The 14907-nt window shown below is 36.6% G+C and overlaps 1 protein-coding gene across 8 annotated transcripts in view; it reads right to left on the reverse strand.

Annotated features, from left to right (window-relative positions):
- Nucleotides 1-14907, reverse strand: part of SUPT3H (SPT3 homolog, SAGA and STAGA complex component) — a 441549-nt gene that overhangs the window by 134954 nt on the left and 291688 nt on the right. For all 8 annotated transcript variants that reach the window (XM_081246855.1, XM_081246852.1, XM_081246857.1 and 5 more), the window contains 2 exons: nt 12933-13023; nt 7657-7796 (listed from right to left, as the gene is read on the reverse strand). In XM_081246855.1, the coding sequence (XP_081102981.1) occupies nt 7657-7796; nt 12933-13023 (231 nt within the window). The remainder of the gene's footprint in view (nt 1-7656; nt 7797-12932; nt 13024-14907) is intronic.

Below are 14907 nucleotides of genomic sequence, written 5' to 3' on the forward strand. Positions count from 1 at the left end.
AAAGTGTTTAACATTTACTGCCGAATGTTCTGAATTGGTAACTAGAGAGAATGAACCAATAGTCACATATGGTATTGGTCCATTTGAAAAAAAAGTCTGCTAATTGAAATTAGAACTGATGCTCAGTATCAGCCTGTAGACAGATCTGGAACACTGCAGGTCAATACTGAAGCAGTGTGGTTAGGAGAACTTCTACAGCTAGAACTGTGGAAAAGCCACTACTCTAATTTGAACAGGAAGTTATTCAAGCAATGAAAACCATTAGCAACTGGAAAGCACCTGTAAAAGATGTGTTGAAGAGCTCCGGACAAAAATTTCATAAAAATCTATATAGCTTTCTTTGTAATCCTACGTGAATCAGAAGAAAAGACTAACTTTATACACCCAAAAAACTGCATTCTTTAAGCAAAAGAGAAAAAAAATTCAGATCATCCAAAGGACAGGATTAATAATATTTGCATATATCACCTATTTTATTCACCATATTTGGACAAATATTTAATGAAAGTTTGTAATGTTCAAGGCACTGTGATGGGCACAGAAGATATGAAAGTAAATAAAATAAGTGCATGCTTTCAAGGACCTTATTTAGTAAGTCAAACTAAGAAAAAACTACTAGTTACAATCTGTCATATACTAAAATATCAGAACTGAGATGTTGCCAGATGGAGAAAGTTCAGGGGAAGGGAAGAAAAGCTGAATGCCTATTTAGGGAACTATAAGTCCGAGGGGGTTCCTTAAATCGTGTGTGGTGGTGGTGGTGGTGGTTGTGTGTGTGTGTGTGTGTGTGTGTGTGTGTGTGTGTACATGTGTCTTTTGGGAGGTAATACGGGGGGAGCAGGAATGGTGGGAGATGAAGATGAAAAAGTCTGTTGGGGCCAGATCATGAAAGATGCATGAATAATGTGTTAAGGACTTAAGTTTCTACTGTAGAAAATGGAGAGTCATGAAAAGCAGAAGCCTGGCAGCACCTGATCTGTCCTTCGGACCAATGCTTATGAAAAGGAGAGTTTCCAACAGACATCCACATGCAACAGATTACATGGATCACTAAATATTTACAGCCTACTCCAGAATTCTAAATGAGGAATACAATGAGCTAAGAATAAGTCTAATTGCATTAAGCAGCCTGATTTGCATGATTTACCATAAAGTGGTGAACAATAAGAGCTGATCTTAAGGCAGCAAATAAATTAAGGGATAGAGGGAAATTATCTATACCAAACAATTAATGATCTGTTAATGCCACTAAAGAAGTGATAGCGTTAAAAAGACAAAACTCTTCCCACAGAATAAATTTATTTTCATATTTAGAAGGACTAACTTGTGGAGATTAAACCAATAAGATAAAAAAAGGCCAGACTATGTAACAACAATCTGCCCGTCTACTGTGGGGAATGTGGGTGAAGGAGAAAGAATCGGGAAACATAATCTACAAAATATTCAGGGGAAAAAACATTTTGGTTATTACAACAGCCACAACTTGAGAACTACAAACATTAAATGTAAATTAGTGGTCAATCCTGTGGCGTTGTGAAATTCGATGATTTTTTTTTTTTTTTTTTTTTTTTTTTGCGTTATGCGGGCCTCTCACTGTTGTGGCCTCTCCCGTTGCAGAGCACAGGCTCCGGACGCGCAGGCTCAGCGGCCATGGCTCACGGGCCCAGCTGCTCCGCGGCATGTGGGATCTTCCCGGAGCGGGGCACGAACCCGTGTCTCCTGCATCGGCAGGCGGACTCTCAACCACTGCGCCACCAGGGAAGCCCCTCGATGATATTTTAAAACTCTTCCCCACCAAGGTGTTTTATAAACAAGCTGGTGGAGTGATCTCCGAGAAAACCCTTGAAATGTATCTTTTAAAAGAGAAGGGTTTCATTTTCAAAAGGACAAATTGAAATTACTTGAGAAAGAAAATATTGATGGATTCTATTAAAAACTTAACTGGACAGTATATTCAGATGTGTTAGTCGAATATCCACTTAGCAAGACTGACCAGTGCAGCGCAGTAAAGCCCACGCCGGCACATCAGCGCTGGGAGACACGGATGATCAATTTGCAGTACTGGTGCACATCTTCACCATAGAAATGATTCTCTACTTTACTGTAGCTGAAACTCCTCGGTGGGGAAGGTGGAAGTGAATAGCAATCACTGTTCCTATATTTTACTACCAAGGCCTGATTTAAAATATGCCTGTCTCCATAACAAAAGATACTTGTGGACATCGGATCATAAGCCCTGATTTGGATTAAAGGAAATATGACTACTATGAGTACTGCTTCAATGCTGTTACCACGTATTTTACTCCTCAATAGACTCGGGGAAGGGCAGGGAGAAGAATCTTTTAAATTTCACCCACACTAAACAGTAAAAAATTCTAAATGGGTCTGAGGGTGGAAGACAAAAATGGAAGTGATACTAAATTTTTTATCATAAAGATGGTAGTTATTTGACTGATCTTGCTCTAAAATTTTTCTATAGCAAAGCATAACCCAAGAGATTGATTAAACTACTACCACCACCACCCAACCACTTCTAGCTTCACACCTGGTGTGTGGGGCGCTCTAAGCAAAGCAGAAGTCTGACTCTACCCTCAGTTCACACGGTTAAGAGCCCAGAGTTCACATGGTTAAGAAAAGCCTAAAAGAATCCCTTGAGAACCATCTGTCACATCTGATGTGTTAAGCTATAGAATGATAAGTACCTGGGTAAGAGTTAGGGAATGTTCTATTTTCATAAGATCTGTAACTTACTTTTCATGTCATTAATTGAAAAATATCTTCTCCAGATGTTTTATGGCAATGAATATACAGATCTCTACCATTACATAATCAGAAGGTATGGATAAAAAGTAGTTTGATAGAGTTGGAAGTCAGTTTCAGAGCTACACATTACACCAAACTTTGGGTTCTCCTAAAGTCACGTAACACTCCCTGTTCTGCAGTTTCTAGGCCAGAAAAACATATACTAAATTACATTAATTCTGCTCTGTGTAGCTAGAATTACCAAAGGTTTTGGGTGGTATTTCTACTAATATTCCCCGAGGAATGATTTCATAGAGAATTTTTAAATTATCTGAACAGAAGTTACTTTCAAAAGAATAAAAAAGACATACTGATGTGTTCTCTTGAATCTCTTTCAGAAACTAATCCTGACATATTACACTATTTCACGTTTTAAAATGGAGCCTACTTCTCATTTTTCTGTTCTGTGCCCTCTTCAGCAAACCACACTGAAGTTAATTCTATGGACCTGTCTGAAGTTAATAATAAAAAATTTCTTGAAAATGTAATGTGCTTTACTTCAGGATAAACAAAATTTCAAATAAAATAGCAAGTGAAATAGAATATACATGGCTCCATCACACAACCAATAATCCACCTAGAGGGTTCAAAGTTCAAGATCAAATATAGTAATAATAATAAAAATGGCAACCATTTATTGGGCTTGTATTCCCTTCACCAGAGTACTTAGTTACCTTTTGATTTGCCAGTTACTACTAAAGGATTGTGAGGGCAGAAACCATATTTTGCCTTTTTTATAGTCATAACCTCAGGACCTAGAAATAGTGACTGATTTACAAAAGCACCTCAAATAAATGCTGAATGAATTAAAGAGTGAAAGGATGGATGGATGGTTTGCCTGAATCCAAAGAAAATGATTTCTACTCATTCTAACATGCTGTCTCTTAGGGAAAACTTCCCAGAGATCTGAGCAGAGAGTCAAGATTGTGATGCACCACTCTGAATTGTTACACATAAAATAGAGGTACTTTACACTTAACAACCTTCGTGGCTGCCTTTCCAGCATCCATTCCTTCTTCCTAAAGCTTCAGGGATTCATGCTTTTACAGAGGTTAACTGTACCCTCTTTGGAGATGGAGCATATGACTTAGGCTAAGCCAATCAGGGCATGTCATCCTATCAGCTGCTGTGGGTGGGAGGGGTTTTGGAAGATACATACATACACACATGTAGGCATAGTATATGCATGTGTGTAAATATATATGCATATTTATATATATCATGAATGTATATATGTATATAAACTATATCTCTATAGTATATAAATTCTGCATTTCTTAATCCCATATATATGTATATTTTAAACTTTGTTCTGGGTTTCAGTTTTTTAACTCAATCTTTTCAATTTTTTTGGTATTTGTAAACATTTATCTTATTGGAATTAGCCTTTTTATGATAAATCTAAGATATTATATTTCAGCTCAGTCTTGAAGGCTTGTTATTTTACTTTATAACTAAAAAAACCATGACAGATAGAAAAGGGGAAGTGTTGAACTATCACATTTCATAAACAGGAGAAGATGGAGAACTTCTATAGTCATCCACCTCTCTCAACGAGGTTTCCAGTCTACTTAGCTCCAAAAACGATGACACTAGGACTCAAAACCCCCAGGGATCATAAGCTTATTACACTTGGAGCATAACTGAATGGTATACCTGATTTCTGTGATCATTCAACCTTTATGAGAAACTTTGTATTTAAAAATCTATGACTAGTCACTTCAGGTTAAATTCAGATGATCACCTGGGATCTTACTCAACTTTCAGTCAAATAAACAATTTTTAGGCTGCCTTACATTTTATGTATTCCATTCTGCTTTTTCTCTAGATTCCAGGATTAGGCCTCTAACTTAAAAACACAAGATAAACAGTCACTGGGGATTTTCAGCACCCTAAGCTGTTTAAAGGCTGCTCTTTGGTGAGCTCTAATCTTTGTTCTCCTGTTTATTTTACCAGTTTGAGGGTTAGTCAGAAGGTAGAGAGTTCACCCAATTTTTTAGGCGCTCCTTATTTACATCTTCTTCACAAAACCTAGAAGTTCAGTAGACCAGATGTTTTACTTGATTAATGACAAACTTGAGCTTCTCCAAGTTCCTTCACAGTAGAGCAGTGGGGTTTTAGGCAAGCTCTTCTGTGAGTGACCACAGGTCCTCCGGCAAGAAAACACAAAGCTATCTGCAGGCTTTAGTGACCCTTCCTTGGCCTTTGGTTGACACAGTCACATTTAGTTGATTAGATCTCAGAAACTTAGAATGTAAGAAACAGGATCAACAGCCAAACACACATGGGTCATCCTGGGGTGGGTTTAGGGGGTCTGAGGGGTGGTTGGAGGGGAGTTGTGAGTATTTATATGTATTATGCTTATCATTTCCCTGCTTCTCTTTCCCAGTCCCTCAAATACACTAAAGCAATTCTGAACATTATTTAATCTTTATTTGATAATTTAGAAGGGTCTTCAGAGGTCATGGATCACAGATCTCTACTACACACACACCAAAGTGTTAAAATTTTGGTGCTGGAGAAAAATAAATGGGGTAAGCGTTAGTTAACTTAATATGATAATGGACTAGCAAGTAGAAATGGATATAAAAATTCAGACATTTTTTATATTTTAAATCACATAATACTTAATGAAGTAAATTATGAGTAAAACACAAAGCCAGGCACACACAGAAATCAGCTGAAAACAATGGGAAAGAACTCAGTTTTTCATATGCTTGCTCAATATTTTGAGAAAAATCTAGGTCCCAAGCGAGCTTGTATCTATAAATTTTCTTCTCTTCTAAATTACATTTAAATGAAAAAAAAAAGAAAAAAAAAACCAATAACAAGCTTTGTTGGTAGGTCTATACCATTTTCATACATTCTAGGGGAGAAGGTAGTAAACAAAGTTTCTACAACTGTAAGTGATGCTTAGAGGAAAATTAAATCACTGAGTGATGCCAGGACTGATTATTCTACTGCACTTTAAAAGCAAGGGATTGCAGTCTGTGAGTCCAAAGTGGTTTCATATGGACTGCCACAGTTGTGGTTTACGCTTGAAACTATAACCTGTCAAATTAGAAGCAGGCAAGGCCTATGTGCTTAACGGTTCCACTTTTTACTGTCTATAGTTATGTCTACAAGTTCAGCATTTTTTTATCCAGTTTAAACTCTGTTATTTGGATGAACAGAATCTCAAAACTACTCTTTGTTATCTTGGTTAGAGATTTTAGTTATGATACAAAGCTCAGAGAAACTGCCAATGTAATTTTTATTGTATAGGTGAAGCTGACTTTCTTGTAACTATTTTTATCAACTATTGATATTTTATTATCCTGGTTACCACTATATAATATACAATATAACTACAGGGGAGAGAAATATAAACCACGTAAGCTCCCAAGCTTTTTCTATCCTGCACTTCCAAATATTTTATTCACTTGAACTTGTACCTTACTGGCTCATCACTCTTCCAGGCCTACAGTAGCCTGCTATTATGAGCTCAGTGTTACAACATACTCCATTTCTTCTCTTCTCCTTGACTGTGAAATGCCCTTCCGGGCAACAGGCTTGGTTGACAGAGATCTTCCCGTCAAAACTGAAAAGCTACTTGTTCAATTTTACTAATGTTTTCTGTAGAGTCCTTCCTTAATAACTTTTTCTTAATGCCCATTTGTATAATATAAAAGTGTTTAAAAAATAAAGCATAAACAATATTTGCTCTCTGTGTAATGCATCATAAGTGAAACCATGCCACGAAACAATCATATCCTGTTTAGGCCATAATGACATCAGAAATACATGTTTATCATCTGCTTTGGACAACTTAGCATGTTTTTGGCCCAAGGCGAACTAAAATCATTTGCAGTTGCCTCAAACCAAGATAACCACACATTTCTAAGGTAATTGATACCTAAGAAGAACATTGCCTTTAGATCACAGTTCATGATCTAAGCATACTAATTCTTTAAAGAAGGTGGTTAAATTTTATAAAGCATATATGTCTATTGGACTTCCTCCAAAATTTAACATGAAATAATTATATTTTTAGCATGCACAGAGACTATGATAAAGTCAGCACTTAGCACGATCTTTCGGAGCTCTGGAATTACCTCTTTTGACCAAATTAAAGAGAAGGGGAAAAATGGAGATTAGTTTTTTTACGTGTAAAAGTATTATAAGAATAAGAATGATAAGAGAATAATGCCTTATATTTTGGAGGGCACTCAGATGAAATCAATCACTACTTTTATTTTTCCACAAGTATTTAAGGGAACCATTTTATGAATAGAAAGCTAGGGTAAATAGAAGGCATACAATTTTCATATTCATTGTTAAAACATACCCAGGGAACCCAAACACATGTCACTAACTGTGTTTTACAGTGATATAAAGCACGGAATTGCCCTGGATCCTACCTTATCTGGTGAGTCCAACCAGAGGCTGCAACTACAGCTGGAAAAATAGCTCTTCACACAATATGCCAACACAAAAGCAGTAAGGGTTACCTTTGTCCACAAAGATAACTGGATGGTTTGGTACAAAAACTAAGTAAATATTTAATTATAAACTAGCTTTTATGGAATAAAATAATATCAGTAAAAGTGAGATCCAGAAGGAAGCTTAGGGAAACCTACTCATATTCAAAGGAGGAAACAAAGAAACAGAAAACTGAAGTTGTTTCCCAAAGTCAGCTATGAAGGCAGAGTTTGACATCCTTTCCAGGGTTACTCCACTACACAATGATGCCTTCAGACATGAAACCACTGATTTGGACATTTCAGACCACATTTAAAGAACATAAGAATAGAACCAAATAGTATATGCACTGCAGTTATTCTATTACCCTAAAAAGGGAAGCATGTACTATACCTCCATTCTTTCTTGTTTAACTTCATCAACTTCATCATCTTCAAACATTGCCAAGAGTTCTCCTGTTTGGTCAATGGAGTTGAGAAAGTCTTGAGCGATTTTTTGTCTTTTGTTCGCATTATTACTGCCACTCAATTTGTCTTCATGAAGATAAGGGAAGGAAAAAAGAAACGTTCTTAAATAGGTTTACATCCGCCCCAATCATATGTATTGAATACTGCATATAAAATTCAGAACTGGAATTCTCTCATAATAATCTTCATAAGGAGAATCCTTGCATCTAAAACAAAAGTAAAAGTCATGTAGAATTAAATCATCTATTTATGTCATGAATAAGATTGAGAGAATAAAACCAAATGATCAGTTAGCACAATAAGTGTGAATGGATTAAAATTCCTTACAAAAAAAAAAAAAAAGGAAAGGCTCTCAGATTTGGAAAAAGAATCCTGCTACAGCAAGCCTAATTAAGAAAATAAATAAAAACAAAGACATAAATAAAAAACATCAGGATTGAGACATGAAATTAAAAGAAGAAAATACTAGGTACACTACTGTGGCAATATATTTGAAACCTATGGGATGAGATCTTACTCTTTTTCTCATAAGAGATCAAACTATCATACTTATTTAAAAGCAAAACACAACTCTGAGAAAGTTACTGCAAAAAGTCAGGAAGGAATGTAATATTGCAAAAGGTAATTAATACAGTTTAATACACAAAAGTATCAGTGTGAATTAGTGAGGAAGAGCTAGATTATTTTTTAATGTGACAAATTACGTGCTCCTATACCAAATAAAGACAACCCAAACATCTTAGGGTGAAAAAAAACCTGTCACTCCCTACTCCAATACAGCTTTATTACCACCCACCTCAATTATGTTGCTACTATCAAATATATTATACATCTATATATTATAGACATAATATTACAATTATATATCTTGTTTTATACACTTGCTTTTAAATCTATTAAGAGAAGAAAGGAAAATAAATAACACAATTCTATATTCTCTTATATTTACCTACATAATTACTTTTATAGATACTCTTTGTTGTCTGTGTGGTGTGTTAAGTGTGGATTCAAATTATTGTCTGGTACAACTTGCTTTCAGCCAGAATAACTTCCTTTTGTATTTTTTATATGGGTCTGTTAGCAAAAAAATTCTCCAGTTTTTGTGTATCTGAGAATATCTTTATTTTGTCTTCATTTTTGAAACACAGTTTTGCTGAACATGTTTCTTGACATATTTGCTGTTGACAGTTTTCCTTTTCAGCATTTGGAATTCGTCATCCCACTGCTATCTGACCTGCATTGTTAATGAGAAGTCGGCTGTTAATATTGTTGAGGTTCCACTGTATTTGATGAGGTGATTTTCTCTTGCCTTTCACGATTTTCTTTTTGTCTTTGTCTTTCAGCATTTCTACTAGAATGTGTCTGAGTGTGGATCGCTATATGTTTATCCTACTTGGAGCTTGCTGAGCTGTTTGGATGTGGTTAATAATTTTCACCAAAGTTGAGAAGTTTTCCATCGTTATTTCCTTGAATATTTTTTCTGCTCCTTTTTTTCTTTCCTTCCCTTCTGTAGTCCCATTGCATATGCTGGCTCACTTAATGGTGTCTCATATTTTTCTGAAGCACTATTAATTTTTCTTCATTCTTTTTTCTATTTGTTCTTTAGACTGTATAATCTTTTTTTTTTTTTTTTTTTTTTTTTTTTTTTTTTGCGGTACGCGGGCCTCTCACTGCTGTGGCCTCTCCCGTTGCGGAGCACAGGCTCTGGACGCGCAGGCTCAGCAGCCATGGCTCACGGGCCCAGCCGCTCCGCGGCATATGGGATCCTCCCGGACCGGGGCACAAACCCGTATCCCCTGCATCGGCAGGCGGACTCTCAACCACTGCACCACCAGGGAGGCCCCTAGACTGTATAATCTTTAACAGTCTGTCTTCAAGTTCACTGATTCTTCCTTCTGTCAGTTCAAAGTTACCATTGGGCCCCTCTACTGAATTTTTCATGTCAGTCATTGTACTTTTCAACCCCAGAATTTCCACCTGTTTCTATCATTTCTATCTCTTAATTGATACTCTCTATTTTGTGAGACACAGTAACCATACCTTCCTTTTGCTATTTACACATGGTTTCTTTTAGTTCTTTGAACACCAATTATAATAGCTATTTAAAGTTTTTGTCTGCTAAGTCTAACATCTGGACCCCCTAGAAGGCAGTTTGTGTTGTCTGCTTATTCTTCCTATTTTTATGGATCATACATATCTGGTTTTTTGAATGTCTAGTATTTTGTTGTTGTTGCTGAAAATGGACATTTTAGGTAATATATTGGAGCAACTCTAGATAATAATTTCCTCTCCTTCCTGGGGCTTGTTGTTATTGTTTGCTTGTTTGGTTGTTTATTTGTTTAGTGACTTGGCTGGGCTAATTCAGTAAAGTCTCTTTCCCTCTTGGTGTGCAGCCTTGGATGTTGCTCCTCAGAGGGTACAGCCTTGAGCATGTGAACAGTCTCCTCAATCACCAGGGATGACTGTGGTTTTAGTCAAGTTCTCTTTACCTGTCACTTTTCCTGATCTCTCCACTAAGTTTCTGGCTGGTGTGACTCTATTGGTATGATACACAGCTGTTATCTTCCACTAACTGCTGGCTGACAGTTCTATTGTTTTGATAATACTCTTGGGCATAAATTGCTCCACAGATTGATCTAAATAATTTCAGGTCACTCTGCAGCCTTTAAGTTTTGCTCTGACTCCAGGAAGACTCTTTTTAGCTATCTCTTTCCTTTGTTAAACTTTTAGCTGGTGCACTGTTTTGTTTGTCGTTACTAGTATCACGGAGTGACCAGCTTCCCCTTAATTCCTCACCACCAGGATCTCCATTGCTTTAAAACACCCTTAGCCATGAACTTCAAATGCTCTTTTCCAAATAGTCAGTCCCTATAGGGAGAGCTGCAGAGCTCTCTGTTATTAAGGGCTGGCTCTCTCTTACAGGCTGAATCTTTGTACTTTTGTATTAGAGCTGGGGTTGGGAATAGCAAGCAGCTTCTCCCTGAAAGACTCTCCTGGATCTAAGAGTGAGGATCTGGACAGAGATGGTAGCCCCTTGTCTTCGAGGCTTGTCTCTTCTGGTGTGAAGCTTATTCCGTGTGAGCAAGCCAGGATGCGGCAAGCAGGGTCCATCTGGGGTAGTAGAGCTTCCCTATGACTAGAAGATGAGAGGAAGGCCCAGTCCTTTTAGCTGTGCTTGCCTAGCACAGAGGTTCTGCAACACAGAGATGAAGGAGATGAGAGATGCTGATCTCCTGCCCCTCTTGGGGTGAAACTGTCACCCTAGATTGGGAGGTACAGAAGCAGGTGCTCATGGTTCTTGGACACATTTGCCCAGAGTAAAGCTTCTATCATTTTGATCTGGGACAGCAGGGTGGGAGCGGAGGAGAGAAATGAGGGGAGTATATTGTGGCTCAAACACAACAGACTCTCACTGTTCTTAAAGAGATTTAGTAGATTTTTTTGAATATGTTTCTCCATTTGCTGTCTGCCCTTAGGACCATTTCTAAAGATTTTAAACTATTACTTTTAAAATGTTCACCAGTTAAATGTGTTTCACTGGGAGAAGAGTCTACCATGTTCCTCCCAAGGCCACTCTAGAACTCCCATCTCAGTATTAGATGTATTTTACCTGAGTATTTTACCTTACAAGTTATATCAACTACAGTGAATCCTTGAAGAACACAGGTTTGAACCACGTGTATCTACTTACACATGAATTTTTTTTCATTAAATATGTACTACAGTACTATGTGACTCTATGAGGTTGGTTGAATCTGGGGACGTGGAACCGCATATATGGAGGGCCAACTGTAAAGTTAAAGGCAGATTTGACTGTGCAGACAGTTGGCACCCCTAACCCCTGCATTGTTCAAGGGTCAACTGTATTTTAAAACTTTATATGAGACACACAAGATTAGAAAATTTAAATGATAAAGAGGGGAGGTTTGAAATAAATAAGGAGGAGAGGGCATCAAACTGATATGACAGTGTTAGTAAAACTGAATACTAGTCTCACTACTCTGAGCTTCTTGGTATTCGAAGCACAGTATTAACAGCTATCACTTATTCAGTGGCGGGAATGTATCTGGTGCTTTTCAGACATTATGTTGAACTCTCATGGTCAGTGGTATAATTTATGACTTACAAATGAGAAAACTGACCCTCAAGGACACATAGAAAGAAAGCAGAGAACCTGGGATTAATAGGAATTTAGGTCTGTTTTGCTCCAAGTCTGTATTCTTTATGCTCTCTATAAAGGGAAGCATTAAATTCATTTGGAGTTAAATTCTATGAGAACTGCAGGAATATTAAATAGACAACACTGATTAGACATTTGATCAGAATTTTTTTTTGGCATGGCCATTACACTTGCTGACTTATTGAGGATCAATGAAAGTAACTGGTTCTCTTTCAAAGTTAGTTAACTCTTCAGTTTGTTTTTTTTTTTTTTGATTCAGCAATTTTGAGCAGTTTTCTGGAATTCTTCTGAATACAGTAGAGTTTGTTTAGCTACTTTAGCAGTGTATCTACCAGCAAAGGATACTACTATGCAGTGACTATATTCAATACAAAATAGATGAATTACTTCAAAAATACAACATATTTATTTTGATTAATAAGTATTATTTAGTAATTATCTATTTTTAGCTTATCACTATTTGATTTTGCAACATAAATATTTTCCTTAAATATCCTAAAATGGGGAATTGAGTTGGAAAATCAGCTAAGGAAAATTTCCCACTCTGTGTCAGACTTTTTGTTAGATTTCAAACAGCACAGAAATAACACATTAAAATGAGGTGACTTTACATTATAGAGCATATCAGATACTTTCTATAATAAATTAACAAAAAACCATGCATGTCAATTTCAAAAATATAATAGTTCTGGCTCCCTTCATTCAGGACAGAAAAATTATGCTTGCTAAAATCAATTATGTTTTAAATCAACACAATTTTCTTAGTTTCATGATATTCCGGTGTAAAGCAGGTCATTTTATTAAAAAAAGAATTAAAATACCAGATTACTCTGAAGTCACATAATTGGAAAATACAAGATTTAACTGCCAACTATATATAAATATCTGGACAGTTTCTAAGCTACATTATTTAACAGAAGTACATATATTCTACTCTGATGGGAATATCTACATTGACATTGTATAAATGTGTCATCAGCATACATGTGTTCTATTGGTTTTAGTTTATTGCTTCAAGTTACCTTCCAGAAGATCATCCTCGTCAATGCCTTTGACAATCTTTGATTTGTAGTCTCGGAAAAACATGTATTTTAGCAGTCTTCTAAGTTTTTTCTATTAAAAATATGAAATAAGTAAATAAAAAACCTTACACATACATTCGCTTTATTGATTAAAGACTATTACGATAACTAAATTTAATAATGTGTACCCCAGGATCACTGAGGGGGGGGAATATAGCAATTCTCAGCATAGTACTGTGAATACAAAATTTAGTCATCAAATTAAACATAATAGCTACAACACTAGCATTTTTTTTTTCCCTGCGGTATGCGGGCCTCTCACTGTTGTGGCCTCTCCCGTTGCGCAGCACAGACTCCGGACGCGCAGGCTCAGCGGCCATGGCTCACGGGCCCAGCCGCTCCGAGGCATGTGGGATCTTCCCGGACCGGGGCACGAACCCGTGTCCCCTGCATCGGCAGGCGGACTCTCAACCATTGCACCACCAGGGAAGCCCCAACAGTAGCATTTTTAAAAGCACTTTTCATTTGCAAGTATCCAGATACTCCAGAATCACAATGATTTTTGTTTTTTGGGTTTTTTTGGTTAAATTCCTTCTGAAGATTGTGATAAACTCTCTACACTATGCTGCAAATACTGACTTTATGGAATTTTGTACACATTCAGAACGAAATTTTATTTTTCTAATTGATTTACAAACAGCTAGACAAGGAGTTTGTAACAACTGCTTTAAAAAGCCAAGCACTCTCCTTTTTATTGTTTTTTTTAAATTCTCTGAGAATCTTTTATTTAGAAGAGTTGGTTTATGTTTTATATTTCTGGAAAACATTCTGTAATCTGAGGAACATATTTTTATGAAACTCAAAGCTGATGAATGATAGTTGAGTCTTAATGATGGCTTTCTTTAGGTTTATTAGAAGACTATAATACTGTTTAACTTTAAAAGTAACTGATAATACTTTGTCATCTGTTGTATGCTTACACTTAGAATGGATTATTACTGGTTCCTGGTCTTCATGTTTAAGATTCCTAATGACAGCTGAAATAAACTGTATTTTACAAAGCTCTTTTACATGCATTCTATTTGAAATTTTCAATAGCCCTGAGATACAGACAAATATAATCGTCTCCTTTTTATATATAGGGAAACCGAGGTTAAAGATAGTCTCACAACTGGAGCTTACGGCAGGACCAGAAGTAGAACATGACCTCTGAACCCCAGTTTCCTTATTTACAAAGTAAGAAAGTACTTACCTTAGAGGAATAAATGAGAAAATAAGTGAAGCTGCCTAGTGAAGTATGGAAAACACAACAGGCAGTCAATGACTTCTGCTTGAATATAAACCAGAATTATTAAGAGAAAAAAACATATACCTGTATATAGGTGTTTGCTACCCTTTTTTTCTCTTTCCTCTGATTCCTGAAAATTCAGTATTTTAGATTTTATTTTGTCTTATATTACAGTCATGTAAACTACTTTAAATTCTGTTTGGAACACACCAGCATATAAATAAAATTATTATTTTGAGGAGAAAGATGAGAATACTAGCAACTTATCATATTACAGCTAGGCTCTTGGTTGCTAAAAAGGTTCTGATTAACAGTCCTTCTAGACAGTAGAAGGGTTTTGACAATCAGTGTATGTTCCTGAAGTTTCCACACGATTTAAAACTTTGACTTCCCCGAAAGGCAGGAAAAAGTGTCAATGTGGACTATTTTTTTGTGCTGGCTTGTTTACCTCTGTCGAAAAAGAAAAACTGACTGGACATATTCTGTAAAGTACTGATGCGAACTCCACTGCCCTCCAGCTGCCTTCGTAAAGGATCTTGGCTCAAGGTCCCTGTTCCTGCCAACGGCACCTTCAGGCTCTTTCCTCACAGCACCACTGCTATATGGTGCCTACTTCTCTGTCTTCCTAATGAAGTCACTAAATCCTGAACATTCGTACTCTTCACCATCTCTCTGAATTCTTCCTTC

This window comes from Mesoplodon bidens (assembly GCF_964165515.1).
Source record: "Mesoplodon bidens genome assembly, chromosome: 10".
Taxonomy (NCBI): domain Eukaryota; kingdom Metazoa; phylum Chordata; class Mammalia; order Artiodactyla; family Ziphiidae; genus Mesoplodon; species Mesoplodon bidens.